The 15,851-nt window shown below is 41.4% G+C and overlaps 5 protein-coding genes across 5 annotated transcripts in view; 2 read left to right on the forward strand and 3 right to left on the reverse strand.

Annotated features, from left to right (window-relative positions):
* Nucleotides 1-102: 102 nt before the first annotated feature.
* Nucleotides 103-12,193, reverse strand: LOC148379869 (putative acyl-CoA dehydrogenase 6). The gene is made up of 11 exons (XM_088364558.1): nt 11,957-12,193; nt 8,371-8,491; nt 5,510-5,639; nt 4,946-5,052; nt 4,683-4,850; nt 4,431-4,604; nt 3,832-3,993; nt 3,607-3,757; nt 2,074-3,198; nt 1,531-1,594; nt 103-264 (listed from the first exon to the last, which is right to left on the reverse strand). The coding sequence occupies exons 1-9, from the start codon at nt 12,176-12,178 to the stop codon at nt 3,108-3,110; spliced, it is 1,326 nt and encodes a 441-aa protein (XP_088220684.1). The 5' UTR covers nt 12,179-12,193; the 3' UTR covers nt 103-264; nt 1,531-1,594; nt 2,074-3,107.
* On the forward strand, nt 1,581-2,853 carry bet1 (Bet1 golgi vesicular membrane trafficking protein). The gene is made up of 4 exons (XM_088364568.1): nt 1,581-1,783; nt 1,947-2,053; nt 2,134-2,190; nt 2,400-2,853. Exons 1-4 carry the CDS (start codon nt 1,765-1,767, stop codon nt 2,553-2,555), a joined length of 339 nt encoding a protein of 112 aa, XP_088220694.1. The 5' UTR covers nt 1,581-1,764; the 3' UTR covers nt 2,556-2,853.
* Nucleotides 11,957-15,851, reverse strand: part of vps50 (VPS50 EARP/GARPII complex subunit) — a 73,372-nt gene continuing 69,477 nt past the window's right edge. The window contains exon 38 of the transcript XR_015854807.1: nt 11,957-12,040. The gene's annotated coding sequence lies outside the window, so the exon portion shown is untranslated. The remainder of the gene's footprint in view (nt 12,041-15,851) is intronic.
* gngt1 (guanine nucleotide binding protein (G protein), gamma transducing activity polypeptide 1) lies at nt 12,463-13,299 on the reverse strand. Its single transcript, XM_088364569.1, has 3 exons — nt 13,224-13,299; nt 13,046-13,144; nt 12,463-12,877 (listed from the first exon to the last, which is right to left on the reverse strand). The coding sequence occupies exons 2-3, from the start codon at nt 13,139-13,141 to the stop codon at nt 12,752-12,754; spliced, it is 222 nt and encodes a 73-aa protein (XP_088220695.1). The 5' UTR covers nt 13,142-13,144; nt 13,224-13,299; the 3' UTR covers nt 12,463-12,751.
* tfpi2 (tissue factor pathway inhibitor 2) lies at nt 14,228-15,682 on the forward strand. The gene is made up of 5 exons (XM_088364564.1): nt 14,228-14,361; nt 14,435-14,605; nt 14,873-15,052; nt 15,133-15,306; nt 15,440-15,682. The coding sequence occupies exons 1-5, from the start codon at nt 14,289-14,291 to the stop codon at nt 15,508-15,510; spliced, it is 669 nt and encodes a 222-aa protein (XP_088220690.1). The 5' UTR covers nt 14,228-14,288; the 3' UTR covers nt 15,511-15,682.

Genomic DNA, 15,851 nt, shown 5'->3' on the forward strand with positions numbered 1-15,851 from the left:
TTCATGTATCTCCAAACTAAGCTTATTCCCTATAGAACTTGTGATGATGCTCCAACTTCGCCCTCCCCAAGAGCATGGACTAACACGATCTACACAATGGGATGGTTTCTCAACTTTGGTACACTTTATTTGTGATCAAACAAATACATCCATGGACACAACCAACAATGTTAAATTCAATTGTTTCTTTTATTATTAAAGATGATTTGTTGACCAGGAGAACTCCGCTTGAAGGCTGATTGTTTGTCTGACTGGCTTTGGAACCTGCAACACATACAATTTACAATATCAAGTTTGATGTCAATATCAAAATGATATCGATGCCATATCAAAGGCCCTTTTTAAGCCGGTATCGATTTCAAAATTGATACGGATCGATATCAAAATGGCGATACTGGTCGATGTGATATCAACTCAGAAGGTTGATATCGATTCCGTATTAAAGGCCCTTTTTAAGCTGGTATCGATTTCAAAATTGATACGGAATCGATATTAAAATGGCGATACTGGTCGATATGATATCAACAGAGAAGGTTAATATCGATTCCGTATCAAAGGCCCTTTTTAAGCTGGTATCGATTTCAAAATTGATACGGATCGATATCAATATGGCGATACTGGTCGATGTGATATCAACAGAGAAGGTTGATATCGATTCCGTATCAAAGGCCCTTTTTAAGCTGGTATCGATTTCAGAAATGATACGGATTGATATCAATTTCCATAACGATACCAATGGATACGGGCCGATATCATATTTTCGATATCAAATGATATCGAACGGTATCAATTTTGAAATCGATACCGGCTTAAAAAGGACCTTTGATACGGAATCGATATCAACCCTCTGAGTTGATATCACATCGACCAGTATTGCCATTTTAATATCGATTCCGTATCAATTTTGAAATCAATACCAGCTTAAAAAGGGCCTTTGATACGGAATCGATATTAACCTTCTCTGTTGATATCACATCGACCAGTATCACCATTTTGATATCAATCCGTATCAATTTTGAACTCAATACCAGCTTAAACAAGGGAATCAATATTTTGGATATTGAAATCAAAATTGATACGGAATGATATCATAGTAATAGTTATTATACATATATATTTCAATTCCATATAAATTTTGGTGTTAATACAACATAAAAAGGGCTGTCAATCGATATCATTTTAGTATTTAGTAGTAACAAGTGATATTGTACAGAATCGACATCATTTATACATTGATATCAATTGATTGGTAGCAATTTTGATTTAGGTATTGACATTGATACAATTTCAATATCGATACACATTTCTCTCGCATTTGAGCCATTAAGAATGAAAGGCTGCACAGAACCACATCGTATTTTATTCAATACCATCACATTGGCCACCTCCATCATGGCCATGAACGTCATCTCTTTTTTTTTTTACCTGGAGAATTAGTACAAATGGTTCTTTACTCGTGTCTGCACATTGTTTGTGGAGGAAATGACTTTATATATCTTCTACTCCAACATACTCGCGGTTATCACCCACCTGCAATGCGATGTAGCATTCGCTCTTTTTGGTCCTCGTCGTGCTCTGTTCGATGACGTGGCCTCTGGTGACGAGCAAAGGAAGCGACAGATTGACTGACAACACTCCACCAAATACGTGTACAGATAGATTTACAACACTCTACAAAATACACGTGTGTTGTGGTTTTCGTCACTCTTTGTATACACATCACTCTCTCAAAGACTCCTAGACAGTGTTAACCATTGTTTCGCAATGAGGCGCGCCGGCTTGGGTAAGAAAATGAAGTTTGCATGCTGAATTTTTAGTATCGGCGAATTAGCAGGTGAAAATAGCTTTCTAGTGGCCCGCATGGATCAAATTTAGTCGGGTTCCAAATGTATTTGCCAGTGAATGTCAACTGAATAAAGACGCACTCGTGGTTGAATTTGCTCCAGGGGATGGACCTTCTGGAAACTATGTCGCAAGTGGATACAGCGTGTACGAAGAGGAAAATGAACATCTACAGGAGGGACTGAGAGCTAAAGTCAGCGCTTTGAAAAGTGTAAGAAAGTTCAAACTCACCAACAGCTCCGTGCCGTCTCTCTCAAATATGATGCTAATTGACTACATGTTTGTTTTCAGCTGTCAATCGATATCGGAACGGAAGTGAAGTATCAAAATAAAATGCTGGATGAGATGGTGAGTTTACTGTCATGGGTCAAATGTAAACACTGCTGACATGAAAGTCGTTGAAGTCTGCACGCTTAGTAGGAAAAATATGTACGTAAATAATTCTTCACAGTCAGCACCCCAATGTGTTTAAACAATGAAACAAGCAAGTAATCTGCTCATCTACACAGTGAATTGTTTCAATGAAGAATTCCATCTGTCCCCATTTCCCCAACTAGGATACAGACTTTGACTCAACGGGCGGCCTGCTGGGCGCCACCATCGGCCGAGTCAAACAGCTGTCCAGAGGCAGTCAGACCAAACTGCTGTGCTACATGCTGCTCTTCTGCTTTTTTGTCTTCTTTGTACTCTACTGGTTCATCAAGTTGAGGTGACAGCTGGAACCTGTTGGACTTTGAACACACATCTCAAAATATAGACGATAACTTGATTACGAGTTGCGTAATCAGTGCCATGGTTCAGAAATGAGGAATGGATCCGTGTATGTTCTTATTATTTGTTAATTATGCATAACACAGAGAGCAACTGCAGGATGTGTTACACAGAAATGAATGGCTAGATTACAGATTACATTGGTGGGGGGGGGAGCAGCAAAAATATGAAATGTGTTCTCAATGTAAATAATTGTTCTTATGATCTTTTTGACCATTAAACATTGATCAGGTGTTTCCTTCAATTAAAACTGGCATTGTTTGTTTTTTAATACACTGACAGAAAACAAAAAACATTGTGTAGTGGTGAATCAATATTTACAAAATACTAATTGTATATATGCCTTACCTCATGCAGTCAAAATGAACATACTTTTTCGAGTCGGCTGAAGAGCACTTCGGTGATTAACTTTTTTTTCACGTCAAAATTACTTTTAGAAGTTCCCATTATCAAGGGAATTGATGGAGAAAATCATTGAAGATCGTCCCCTGTCATCACTTCCTGGGTAGAATGTCCATGTATTTGCAGATGATTCCGAGCATGACCTCATCAGCCCCTGCACCAATGGACATTAACCTGCAATCTCTGTTGACAAAATGGAGATAGCAAGGATTTGTTTGTCTTTGCAAACTACAACCAGATGTCACTAGATGTCAGTACAATTTCATGTAAGGACCACTTCAGTTATTTTTACTTAACACAAGCTGCCTCAAGACACACCGCTTGTTAGCAGCCACTTAAAATAACAGTTGCCCAGCAACATGATTTTGTGGCTGTTTTTTTTTTTTTTAGATAACAAGTGTAAACTTGGCTGAAAACAATGGCCAGCGTGGTTAGTACACACTGTGCTGCACTTCACTGGAAACAAGTTTAAACAGGCTACATGCATAGCTAAAACCTTCATTCTGTTTAATTATACTTAATCTGTTGAATGTATTTTATTTGTATTTAAGTCACAATTTGACATACACATTTTCTCTCCAAGATACATACCTGTAAAATCTGCTGACCAGCACATCGCCGGTGTAGCCCATTCCTCCCCAGAACTGGAGACAGCTGTCACTCACTTCCCTGGCCAGGCGCCCTCCTTTTAATTTAGCCATGGATGCCATCTTGGTGACGTCATTGCCTTTGATATACAACGCTGAACGCACCACCAAGTGAGATATTCAGGCATGGTCTTCATTATTTGAGAACTGGAAGATCATTGGAGCTTACCTGTGGCCTGGTAGAGGAGGGCGCGCAGCAGCTCCACTTCCGTCTGCAGCTCGGCCAGCCTGAAATGGACCGCCTGATGGTGGAGGACCGGCTGATTGAAGATGGTCCTCTGCCGAGTATAATGGATGGTCTCCTGGATGACGATGTCCATCGCCGTCAGGACTAGAGGTAGGGGGAAAATGAGGAGATTTACTGTGAGCATGACTGCTTTGGACTGGTTTCCTTTTATGATTAAAAATGCACAACGTTCCCAAATTCTGCATTCGTAAAAGAGAAAGATGCTCAGTTGTAGCTACTCAAAAGGTCACCAACACCTCCCTGTATGACACAGCGCAGTTCCAAACCACTCCCGGGCCACTAAAAACGGCTAAATTAAAAAATTCCATCATGGAGCGTTTCACTTTTGCCAAGTTCTTCAGAAAACATTATCGGACGCTTGTCGAAATTAAACGCAAACAAACCTCCTTCACCGAGATTGATGGCTTGACCTTAAGTGAACTGGACCTCCTTGTTGATTTGCTTGGCAGTGCAAAGGAAATCGTCATAAAACACAGCGCTGGGAAATGGATGCTATGAAATGAGAAGGAAAAATCTCTCACTATTGGCCACAGCCCAGAGCCTTTCTTCTTGGAATTGGAGCATCTGATAGGTGAAGCCCATGCCTTCCTGGCCAATGACGTTCTTGCAGGGAACTCGGACGTCTTCGAAAAACACTTGGGCTGTGTCCGACGACCACATGCCCAGCTTGTCAATCTTGCGGGCGATTTGCACTCCTAAAAGGGGGAAAAGATGATAACCGGCCTCCTCCGACAACTTGTTTTGATAGCGGCGGCGTGACACGCTGATCCTACCGGGCAGATTCATGGGCAAGCAAATGAGGGATTTGTTCCTGTGTGGTGGGCCGTCGCTGGTGTTGGCGAGGAGACACATCCAGTCCGCCTGGGTGCCAGTGGTGGTCCACATCTTGCCGCCGTTGATCACGTATTCGTCCCCCTTTCTCACCGCCTTCGTCTTAATGTCTGCATCAACGGCAGGTGGCATGTAAAAAACACAAGACGTCTGAAGGTGGCGGACATGTTCTCTCCAAATCCAAGATGCAAAGACAGGAACTTACTGGACACATCAGAACCTGCCCCGACTTCGCTAACGCCGAGGCACGCAACTTTGTCCCCAAGGATGCTGGGAAGCAGAAACTCTTTCTTGAGCTCCGCTGAGCCAAACCTGCACAAGCACACAATTGACAAAGTGCTAGTTTGGTTTATGAAGTCAACAAAAAAGACTTTGTGAAAAGAAAAAAAATAGACATATCCTAACAGGCTTGAGGCAATTTTAGCTGCATCCATTTTCTTCAATACCGTCTCGTTATTTTAACCTCGTTTCGGGCAAGAATTGTTCCCCTAATTAAACTCATGAGAGTTTGTCGCCTGTCAGTAAAAGTCACTTTGTTACAAGAAAATAACAGCGAAAGGCAACACGAGGGAAAAATGTCACTAAGATGTGTGATTCAAAACTGGATCACATACTGAAAATTTTTTTCCCTCGCAGTAAAAAAGACCAACCAGCGTTGGAGGCAGATTGGCACCAAGGCTAAATATGCATCTCCACACAGATATGACGCCAAAGTAGGCGGCCAGTGAGAAGATAGGATTTAAGTCGTGCAGGTTTTCAGGGTTATTACCTGGCCAGCGCAGGCGTAGTCATGTCTGTCTGAACGCCGATGGCCATGGGGATGCCTCCGCAGCGGATGTGACCCAGCTCCTCGGACACCGCTACACTGTAGCTGAAGTCCAGTCCTAAGCCTCCATACTCTGAAAAAAAAACCACTTCTTAAGATTAGCTTTCTTGCATTCATTTAGAGTTGCAACTTGTGACATCGCTAAAAAAAAAAAAAGAGGAGGATGCACAAGACTCAGTTATCTGCAGATCATAGTCGTCAACGTGAGATGAAATGAAAATAAATGTCTATTTGTTACTGCAAAACCTTCACTATTTAATGGACTTGAAGACTTTGTTGCACTTCCACATCCGCTCCTTTCATCATTGTTTTCAAGCACTAAGAGGCTTTTCTTGCGAAACTAACAACCTGTATTTACACAAATGTGTCGAATGTTATTCAAAGAAGCGAGAGACATTTTGCTGACTATAAAAGTGCTAATGTCAGCCAATTAAATCGGTCGATTATTTGCTCATCATCATTTAATGTTGGCCTGGTACATACAATTTGGCACTGAACGACACCAAGTTGAGATGTCCAGTCCATTGACTGACAATGAGCAATTAGGGGCAAATTTACCACAGCATTGTGCAACCCTTGCATCCGCCTGACTAGTTATGGAATAACGAACAGCACTGTCAGCGATAGACGCGCCTTAGTAGGACAACAGGGAAATTGGGGACATGCGTACAAGTGAGCGAGAGTAGGGCCGAGCAAACTCAAAGTGTGGGGGTAGCCAAAACTAAGAGGAAACAGGTGCAGCTGGAAACCCTGCGGTGGATCATGTGGACAGAAGGAAGCGCTGAAGTTGATCCCGCTTAAAACTGAACAGCGGGCCGTCGAGAAAAATACACAAGCAAAAGAAAAACAAACAAGTAGGCTTCAAATCTCAATTGTCCATCCTATAGCCTCGATGCTTCTCTCGGGCGGGCCGCAGATGTTCTTCGGCGTTGACCCTCGTCGGCTGTTCTTCGGTGGTGATGGATAATACCGATCGATTGCATGCATCACGATCACAATCAGATCATCATCATGTGTTAGTAATGTGAGTGGGGAAAACCAAACGATGACATGAATTCGTCAGAGTATTACTAAAGCAGGGATCACACCGGCAAAACGGATGGGAAACAATTTTGGCTGCCAGTTCCTATCTGTCAAGCAGCCCGGCGTTGCCATGGTGTGAAAGACGGGTTCTTCCCTGTCAGGGCAGAGGAGGCCAGGCAGGGTGCCAAGGGTCATCACTGTCCTCTCCCCCGGCGCGGCTGTCTAAGGAAAACTTCCTGTTCCCATGTTTTGATAGGTAACGCGGACTTTCCGTGCACACGAGTAAAAAAAAAAAAAAAAAAGGTATACACGGGCCTCTTTTACACCGGCAAAGCTGAGGAGATTCTGACAAGCATAGTTTAGAGGTTGACTGTATTTAAATACATTTTGTTCATAATTTGGAGGCCCGAAGAGATTTAAAAGTGTTCTGTAAAACAGAGTGCAAACAGGGTAATCTGAGATTCGTCAACGCCAAACTAAGACGTCGCCTTTTTGGGGAAGCAACGGGGCATGTCTGCTCAAGCTCGACTTTTCTATGTAGTAGTTTAAATTGGACCATGTGAAATGTAGGTCACGTCAACACGCCAGCGGTTGTTTGTTAAAGCTTTCACAAATTGCATTAACTGTGGCTCCATATTTTTTTCAGGATTTAAAGACAAATAATGATGCGTCAAATATCTTCATGTTTTTGTTGTGTGGCGGGCGCATCACCGCAAGGACTCTTTACTACTACCTGATAATTGAATGAAGTCTTTGCACAGTCGTCCCTCAGGTCATCCTTCTCTAATCCTGTCAACTAATGCTGGAGGTGTGTGCACTCAGCACATTTTAATTCCTTGGCGAGCTCTCTTCCCTGAGCTGGCCACTCCTGGTGAAACCTAAAGACTTAAAGTGTGTGGATTGTTTGCTGTTTATGATATGAAGGAAAGCAACTCATTAATGGGATTAAAGAAAACATTGAAATTCCCCGATGCAAAAAAAAAACTGCTGTTGAGCTAAAAGGCTATAGAAAAGAAAACATAAATCCCATTCTACCCGATTCACGTAGACGTTGGTTAGACTTTCACAAGAGTATTGGCACAAAATAACGGGCCACTGGTTTTCATTGTTGGCTGACTGAAAAAAGTTGAGAAATGACCCACATTTTGTTGCAGAACAACCGTTGCGTGAAAGCCTGACTTTCTGCATTTGGGGGAAAAAAAAAAAAAAAAAAAAGTCATTCGCAACTCCTGACTCCATCAGTGACACATCTGGGTGCCCATCTGGTTTCCATTTGAACCAACAGCTGCTGCGGGAAGTCGATAGGACGCTTCAAAGCCACGTTCATCAGAACGCTTGATCTTCACAGAGAGATGAACTCAAACAATTCAAATCCGAGCACCAGTGCGCTGCTCTTCTACAGCGAGATGCGTTATCATTTTTCAACATATGTTTTGATGCGTTATTCATTCTCGCCTCTTTTCAATTCTTCGATACGCTGCACATTAATCATGAAAATGATAAGTGATCCAGAAAACGCACGTCACTGGGATTGCAGCCCCAATGAGTAATCACTCTCATTAATTACTACATGTTTTGAATCATTTCAACTGTGTAATATGTCTCAGCGCTTTTGCAGAGACACGCACTTGCGGTTGACACATTCTATGCCGACCAAACAAAGCATTGCATTTGAAAAGCAGTTGGACGACTATTTTACTGATGAACGTGTCTAAACAAGGTAACAACGTGCCACTGAGACAAGGGTGGACCTCTCGAGCTCAAACAAATGCACATCTCACCAACTGGCTTGTTGACTCCAAGGAAGCCAGCGTTTCCTAAAATCTTGAAGATTCTATGGGCTGGGAACTTTCCCTCCGCTTCCCACTGGTCCACGTAAGGGTTGATCTCCTGGTCGATGATCTGCGGGGGAAAAGGTGGACCTGAGTGAATATTCAAGCGTGTGTGCTATCTTTCTTCCAACCCGAAAGAATCTCCATTCCAAGAGAAAAATTAAATGTACGGCATCACATGTATCATATCACGCCTTGGTATACACCCTAAAGTCCATGTAATCTATTCCGAGCAGACAGCCACAAAATGCGTTTCATATCAATGAATAGAGAGCAGCCTGCGAAAATGCATTACGTGGCGAATCAATAATGCCGGTGCTGGTGAATACATGACAGAATACATGGCGCACACACATTGTGTATATGTTGCTGAGATAAAACATAGCAAAAGCAGATGTGCCATTTGGCTCAAATCCCAATCCGGAACATTGAAGAGGAAAATACGTGCTTAAAAAAGAGCTAGAGAGATGATGATGATAGCAAGGCATTCAGACAGATATAAATAAATAGAAATGAATATGTTCTTGCCCAGATATGGGCGTCCTCAAAATGTTTGAACAAAGTGCTGAAACAAACCAGGACAGCATAGGTGGGTGGACGTGGCGCATTTTCTCATCCACGGGTCAACACGCAAAAGGTCAAATCGAAAAGCATCATGTTCGCTTGTGTAACAATTGCGTCCGACAATTGACTCGCAAAGGAGGAAACAATGGACTCGAGTAATTGTTCTACTGGATTTTGCATCATATTCTTCAACCTGGAGAGCAATGGCTCTTCAGCCGCAAGCGCTGTCATGATTCATCTCGTCTTTATCAGAGAGGCGGATTGGGGTGAGTCATGAACCAAAGGTTCGAAAAGAGCGAAGAGCAGGTCGACAATTGGTTTGTAAAATGAACGTTCGAGTGGCTAGACTTTGGCAAAGTGATTCATCTGAGGAATCGGGAAGTAGTTCGCAGCTGGAGAAGTGCTTAGGCATGAGCAACCTATTGTGACGTTTCAACAGCACTATTTCTGTGACTACTCGGAACCCAAAGTATAGGCACTCTCACCATATTTGAAAAATGACTTAGCAGTCTCGCTTTTTTTGTGCCTTTCAAAAGAAATTACACTCCCCGACTTACATAGAATCGATATTTAGTGATGATGGGAATCATTAAATAAGCCTCAACCAATAAGACGAGCTAAATGAGGCGTCCGCATTATGAGGGATTATGGACTCTACTCCCTCCTCTTTTATTGCCCTTTCATTAAGCCATTCAGACAAGTCTGCACTAGCAAGTGAAAGCATAACCTTGAAAAGCCCGGGCCTCGACAAACCGTCTTTAGCACTCGTGAGAACAAACCCTAAAACGCAAGCAGCCATTATTCCAAGGTCGAACCATCCGTGTTCAAAGTTCAAATCCTGAGGAGGGAAAGGGAGGGACAACGGGAAACAGGCGGCACGTTGCCGAGGGATGCTGCATGCTTTCACAAAGGTTATTGTGGACTATTTGCGTTGCATACCACGACGCTTTCACATCAGCAGACTCGTCGTGTGCTAAGCCAGGGTCAAGAACATTGCATTATCAACTCCTGCAGCAAGCCAGACATAAAACACAACAGTGACCTTTGTTACGCTAACTTAACAAATTCAGCCAAGCAAGGCAATTCTAAAACGGTTCCAATTGTGGCTATAATATTCATCACAAATAATAAGATAAAGCAGTAAACTCAAAATGTGACCACATTGGCTAACCAGCATAAGAAGCTAATGTATCATAACAATAGAGCAAAAGTAAGATGTAAAAACCGAGAAAAACATCGCCGAACAATTCTGCTGGGTCATACACATAGCTTTGACAAAATGTCCATCATTGAAAAGTTCTGTCTTTATTGAAGCAGACATTCACACACTCAAAAGGAGGATTTCCTGTTTCACATTGATGGTTTGCTTTTGTTGCTCATTGTGTAAACAGCCAAGTGCCAACAGCACAAGCGGGGGAAACGTTGGCACGGTGCAAGTCCGACCTTGAATTCTCACCCAGGGATTTCCTATGACACAATTTATATACAATGCCATCTTTTACATGATGCTACAGAGGATTCTTTAAATAAACCACGCGGCCTTTAGTTCCTTTTCCCGCCCTAACAACATATTGTCCTGTATTTCCCTTTCACATGTTCATCCTTCCCATATTGCCTGTGCTCGTTTATTTTCAACCTCCCGGCATCCTTTGAAGATTTAGTCACACAGTACGCTTCCCTCCGTTTACCGAAACGTCTCTGCTGTCTGCCCTAATTATGGCTGCTCTTGTTATTTTTGCCTTTCTTATCGACACATATCTGTCTGCTTTTAAAAATAGACAGACTAAATACTAAGGCACTGTTTTTTTTTTTCCATTACCATAAACAACATATGTAACCGGAAGAAAATTGAATAACATTGTAGAAAACAAATCATACATCCCCAAAGGTGTCACATAATTATTATTATGAGCAAAACCAGAATAAGCATAAGGACTGGTTAGAATCATGTCAAGGTAAACAATAGGTTTTAATAAATTAATATTTCATCAAAATATTCCAACTTCTTTGTTACCCTAATGATTACGTCCTTGTGACTTTGACTTGTTTGACCTCTAATAGCAGACATGCACCGATATTTTCCACACGTTCCCAATCTTACAAAACCAAAAAGTTGCGAAATGTTGTGCGTATCTAGCTACGATATCTGATGGGCAGCTTCACAAATCAAAACACAGCCGTCTCTCTGAGAAAAAAAAAACACAACCAAAAAACATAGTGTTGCCTCACTGCACATTTAAGATGATGTACTGTAGACTGCATTGATTTAGGTTAGCGTCTGGGGACTCAGACTATAAACCGACATTGGAAAGCGGAGGGCAAGCACACAACCTGACTAGTATAAAAACAAAACAACGGGCAAAGTGTAATGATTTTGTCTCCTAGTGGATCTGAAGCCACGAGAGACCTTTAAAAATAAAACCATGTATTTGGATGCAGTCATATTTCTTTAAACAAGACGCTACGTGACAGAAAACACATTAACTGATGCCTGTTAGGCAAAGTGATGTAATATTTAGCGTTGCTGCAACCAGTCGGTTAGGGATTGGTGACTGTTGAAAAAATAAAAGGTCAGAGTTCATTTCCAGTTCTACTGTTCATACACTGACTAGCCACAGCATAAACTAATTATGTTCAACAAAAGCGCTACAGTATATTACTATATATTACATATTATATATATTATATGTAGTATACGTATATATTCAACAATTTTGCTACAGCTGAATGTTAAATTTGAAGAATGTTTGCTATGTACAGGTGTACCTAATGAGGTAACCTGGGAGTCTGTATGGTATTTCATAAAGTTCACATTGACCTCTTACCCACTTTTAATGCGCTCGAGCTTGTTTGCAGCAACGTTGGACACTACACCCTCTGACACTGAGGCATTAAGTATCCTATTAAAAATATCAACTTTTGTTTTCATGACGCTCAAAACTTGCTCAATGTCATGAGTGTCCATTCGTACCTTTCTGAGGGATTCTTTTAACGCAAAGTGCTCTGGTGTGTAGAGTAGATGGTCGGACGAGGTCTCCGGGGTGCTGCTTGCAACCTTTTGGGACGAAACATGGTCAGCAAACGAACGGAAGCCAAAAGGAGCAAATTTGTAGAAAGGACGGATGCGAACGAGCTCATTTAAAAGCACAGAGCCACCACGCAGCGCCATTGTTGTTTTCATTATGTTGCGCATGCGCAGAAGCAGTACGTCGGAAACATGAAAAATAAGATTGTTAATGAACAACAACAACAACAACAATAATAATAATAACAATAATAATAATAATAATAATAATAATAATAATAATAATAATAATAATACTTAGTAGTAGTAGTAGTACTCATAGAAGTAGGAGTAGCTACTCCTCCTCCTCCTCCTATTACTACTACTACTACTAAATATAGTAATAAATATTTGATTTCTTTAGCCCAGTTACCGCTAAGCTTTAATATTCAGAAATGATTGGTGAAAACAGGTTGAGTCATAAACAAGCACATTTATTGAGGTCACTGTGTGGGGGGATCACATTGATTCGGTTTACATATGAGAGGGAAGCATTAAATACAACCTTTGGAGAAACTAAAGAATTTTAGTGAAATTGAAAAGATAGTCTGTCTAGAAGCTGGGGAATGTAATTTAGAAAGAAGTCAATTCTGATGTTCGTTATGCCCTTCTAGTCTTCTCAGTCTGCAAATCCGTTTTGGGAGGGCAGGAAAAACGTCCTTGGCTGCTAATCGGAGATATGAAGAACACTTCATGTTCAGTCTAACAAAGGACACAGCCACCTTTCTCCTTAAATGGGTTCTTCTCCTCTGAAATGCCTTTGACAAGAGTGTCCTCATCCACTCCGGCCTGAATGTAGTCCTTGATCTCCTCACAGCATTTCGATGTCTAAAGGGGAACACGTAGCACATATCATTCCATAGGATCCGGCAAATCATTCTAGTAGAACCGCTCGCCCTATCTGTTTGTTTTTGCCTTGAATACTCAAAGCCTCGCCACATTACACCGAGCAGGAATGATTTATTTAATACAATAAAAAGTAGAAAAAAAACATACCAACCACCTCTGAAGTTTCACTTCAATTTTAAGTTGGTTCACTTCCATGAGAGCCTTGTCCTTGTCTGTCAGGTCATCTACATTTATGACCGGCATTGTCTATAAGGGAAAAACATTTGGAAAGGTTTCTATATGACAAGATAAAGCATCCAGGAATAATATTTGAAATATTACTCACGTTTGCTTGCAGGCAGCAGTCGTTCCCTGCGACAGTCCTGCCGAAGAATCCTTCTCCTCTGCTAAATCTGGTTTATAAAGTAATCTGCATAAATGATCCTAATCTCCTAATCTGATTGAAACAAGACCCCTGTGGGAACATGCCTGGATTTTAAGGATGTTTTTGACAGGAGGGTTAATTTCTTCATTCTGGTTTGTTTTGGAAGTCTTTTTAATGGTATGTAAAGGTTACAAACTCTTTTCCATTCTTGGAAACTGTGATGTTATTTTTGGACTGGTCGAAAATGAGTCATGGGGGTGTGCCTTCTATCAGGTCACTTTGATAAAAGGGTTTATCAGTATTTAACCTTCTCTCGTCAAGGTGCATTCTTGTCTGCGGCAAAGCTGCATGCTAGTTTTCCAACAGAAAATGAATGAAGCGCAATCACTGGCATATATATCATTCCAGATAAGAAAACGAAAACAATGACAACATAAAAATGGAAGAAAGGTCAGGGTCGCGAAAAGGGTCTCCAACATGGTGCCCGAGGGCAAAATTGTGATGTCAGTTTGTCCTGATGAGCACTAAGCATCAGAATAGTGTTGTTCGTTAGCATTAAATAACAGACTAGATCATAAACATGACATGATTTATGCTTTCCAATCCATTAATTTTTTTAACATTCTGAAAATTCTGGTTTATTTTTGTGGTCATTTACTTTCCATCTACAAGTTATGTGAAGCTTCTCCATTATTATTATTATATTATAATTTATGTTATTCATGGGAGGGTGGTAGGGAATCCCCTGCCTTGAGCAGAAATCAACTTTCTCTCAATTTCTTTCATGCTGAATCGTTTGAACATGCAATTAGTCCCTATCGTAATGATTGCAAAACTCACGTGATGTCATCTATGAATTTCTCCTGGCACTAAACCAGCGACTCGTGCGATCACCCTGAGTCACTGCATCTCCGCCCCTGAGCACTCCACCCCCCCTGCTCCGCAAACCCCCCTTGTGGGAAACACAACACTATAAAACAGGCGTTGGCTTGGAGACTCACAGCAGCGAAGCATACTGGCAGCACAATGGACTTTTGCTTACTGGCCTTATTTGCTTTTTTGTCCTCTTTTTACAAAGTGTCGGCATTGAATCCGCGAGGTAGGACACAAACGTGCAATTTTGTGCACTTTCCCTAAGTGTGAATATTTGAACTGGAGTGTGTTTGTTTCAGATGTGTGCCTCCTCCAAGTTGACGAGGGTCCCTGCAGAGCCGAAATGGGACGTTACTACTACAACACCATCACTCAAAAGTGTGAGCTTTTCTACTACGGAGGGTGCCAAGGCAATGCCAACAACTTCAAAACGTATCACGAGTGTCACAAAACGTGCTTCAGAATACCAAGTAAGTTCAAATATGTTCTGCAGACTCACCCTTGCTGTTTGATTTGACACTCAGCAGCCAGTTTATTAGGGACACTTGCACAGATTTGAAATGCATGAATTAAATACAGTCAAAAATGTCTCTAATATTTTGAATACGTTCTGATCATTTGTTTACATTAAGTTGTTTGAACTGAAAGTTAAGTTAAAAGCTTTTTTTGTCTCTAGTGTGCAACCGTGCAACAATTTTAAAATTGATCCAACATGTTGCCATTTGTCTTCCCACCAGAGATCCCTCAGATTTGCAGGTTTCCAATGGAGGAGGGGCCCTGCCGAGCCCTTTTCACCAACTATTTTTTTAACATGACCAGCATGCAGTGCGAGCTTTTTTACTACGGCGGCTGCCAGGGCAATGACAACCGCTTCCCGGATTTGGCCTCCTGCAACGAGTACTGCAGCCCACGAAAAAGTCAGTAATTTCGGAGGCCTCCAGTGAGACTATTTCGTTTTTTTCCCCTCTCTCAATAATTGTGAATTATTGTTTTGCAGCGGTCCCTGTGCTGTGCCTGGATCCCCTGGACAAAGGCAAATGTTCCGCCTCCATGCCGCGCTACTACTACAACAAGGCCACCAAGATGTGTGAGGAGTTCATGTACTCAGGCTGCGGCGGGAGCAGCAACAATTTTGTCTCCAGGCAAAGCTGCATGGACGTGTGTGTTAAAGGTGTGAGCAGGATTTGGTAGAAATTTCCCACCAAAATCCAATTACTGTTGCTCAGTTGCTGTGAATTCCTGGCTCATAGGAGGAAATCCGCCTCATCGGTATAATACTAATGTTTGAATACACTTTGTTTCAGGAGGGAAAAAGAGAAGCAAAGGAAAAATGCGACGCCTGAGACGAAATCGCATCACAATTTTGCAAGCATAGACGTAACGAATCATACGTCTCAAAAAGTATTTCTGTATTTTGATTTTGACTGCAACATGTTCTGTTGTATTTGTAAGATTAATAATGTAATGTATGTTTTATATAACTATTTGAAGTACACTTTTGTATAAATATCTATATTTTATAAAGTATTTTTTTGTATTTGTTTGTATTCTGCCTTGATTTTATTTTTGGTTTTAACCATCACCACAGATGACATACTCATAAGCATTCAACAAAGATGGCCAGTATAGATATTAAATGATGGCAATAATTTAACCCTGAAGAAATGTAGAATTTTCGCCTTAAAAAAGGAAGTCATAATGGTTGACTTCACTTTT

This window comes from Syngnathus floridae, chromosome 21, assembly GCF_059516105.1.
Source record: "Syngnathus floridae isolate MCC-2025c chromosome 21, RoL_Sflo_1.0, whole genome shotgun sequence".
Lineage (NCBI taxonomy): Eukaryota > Metazoa > Chordata > Actinopteri > Syngnathiformes > Syngnathidae > Syngnathus > Syngnathus floridae.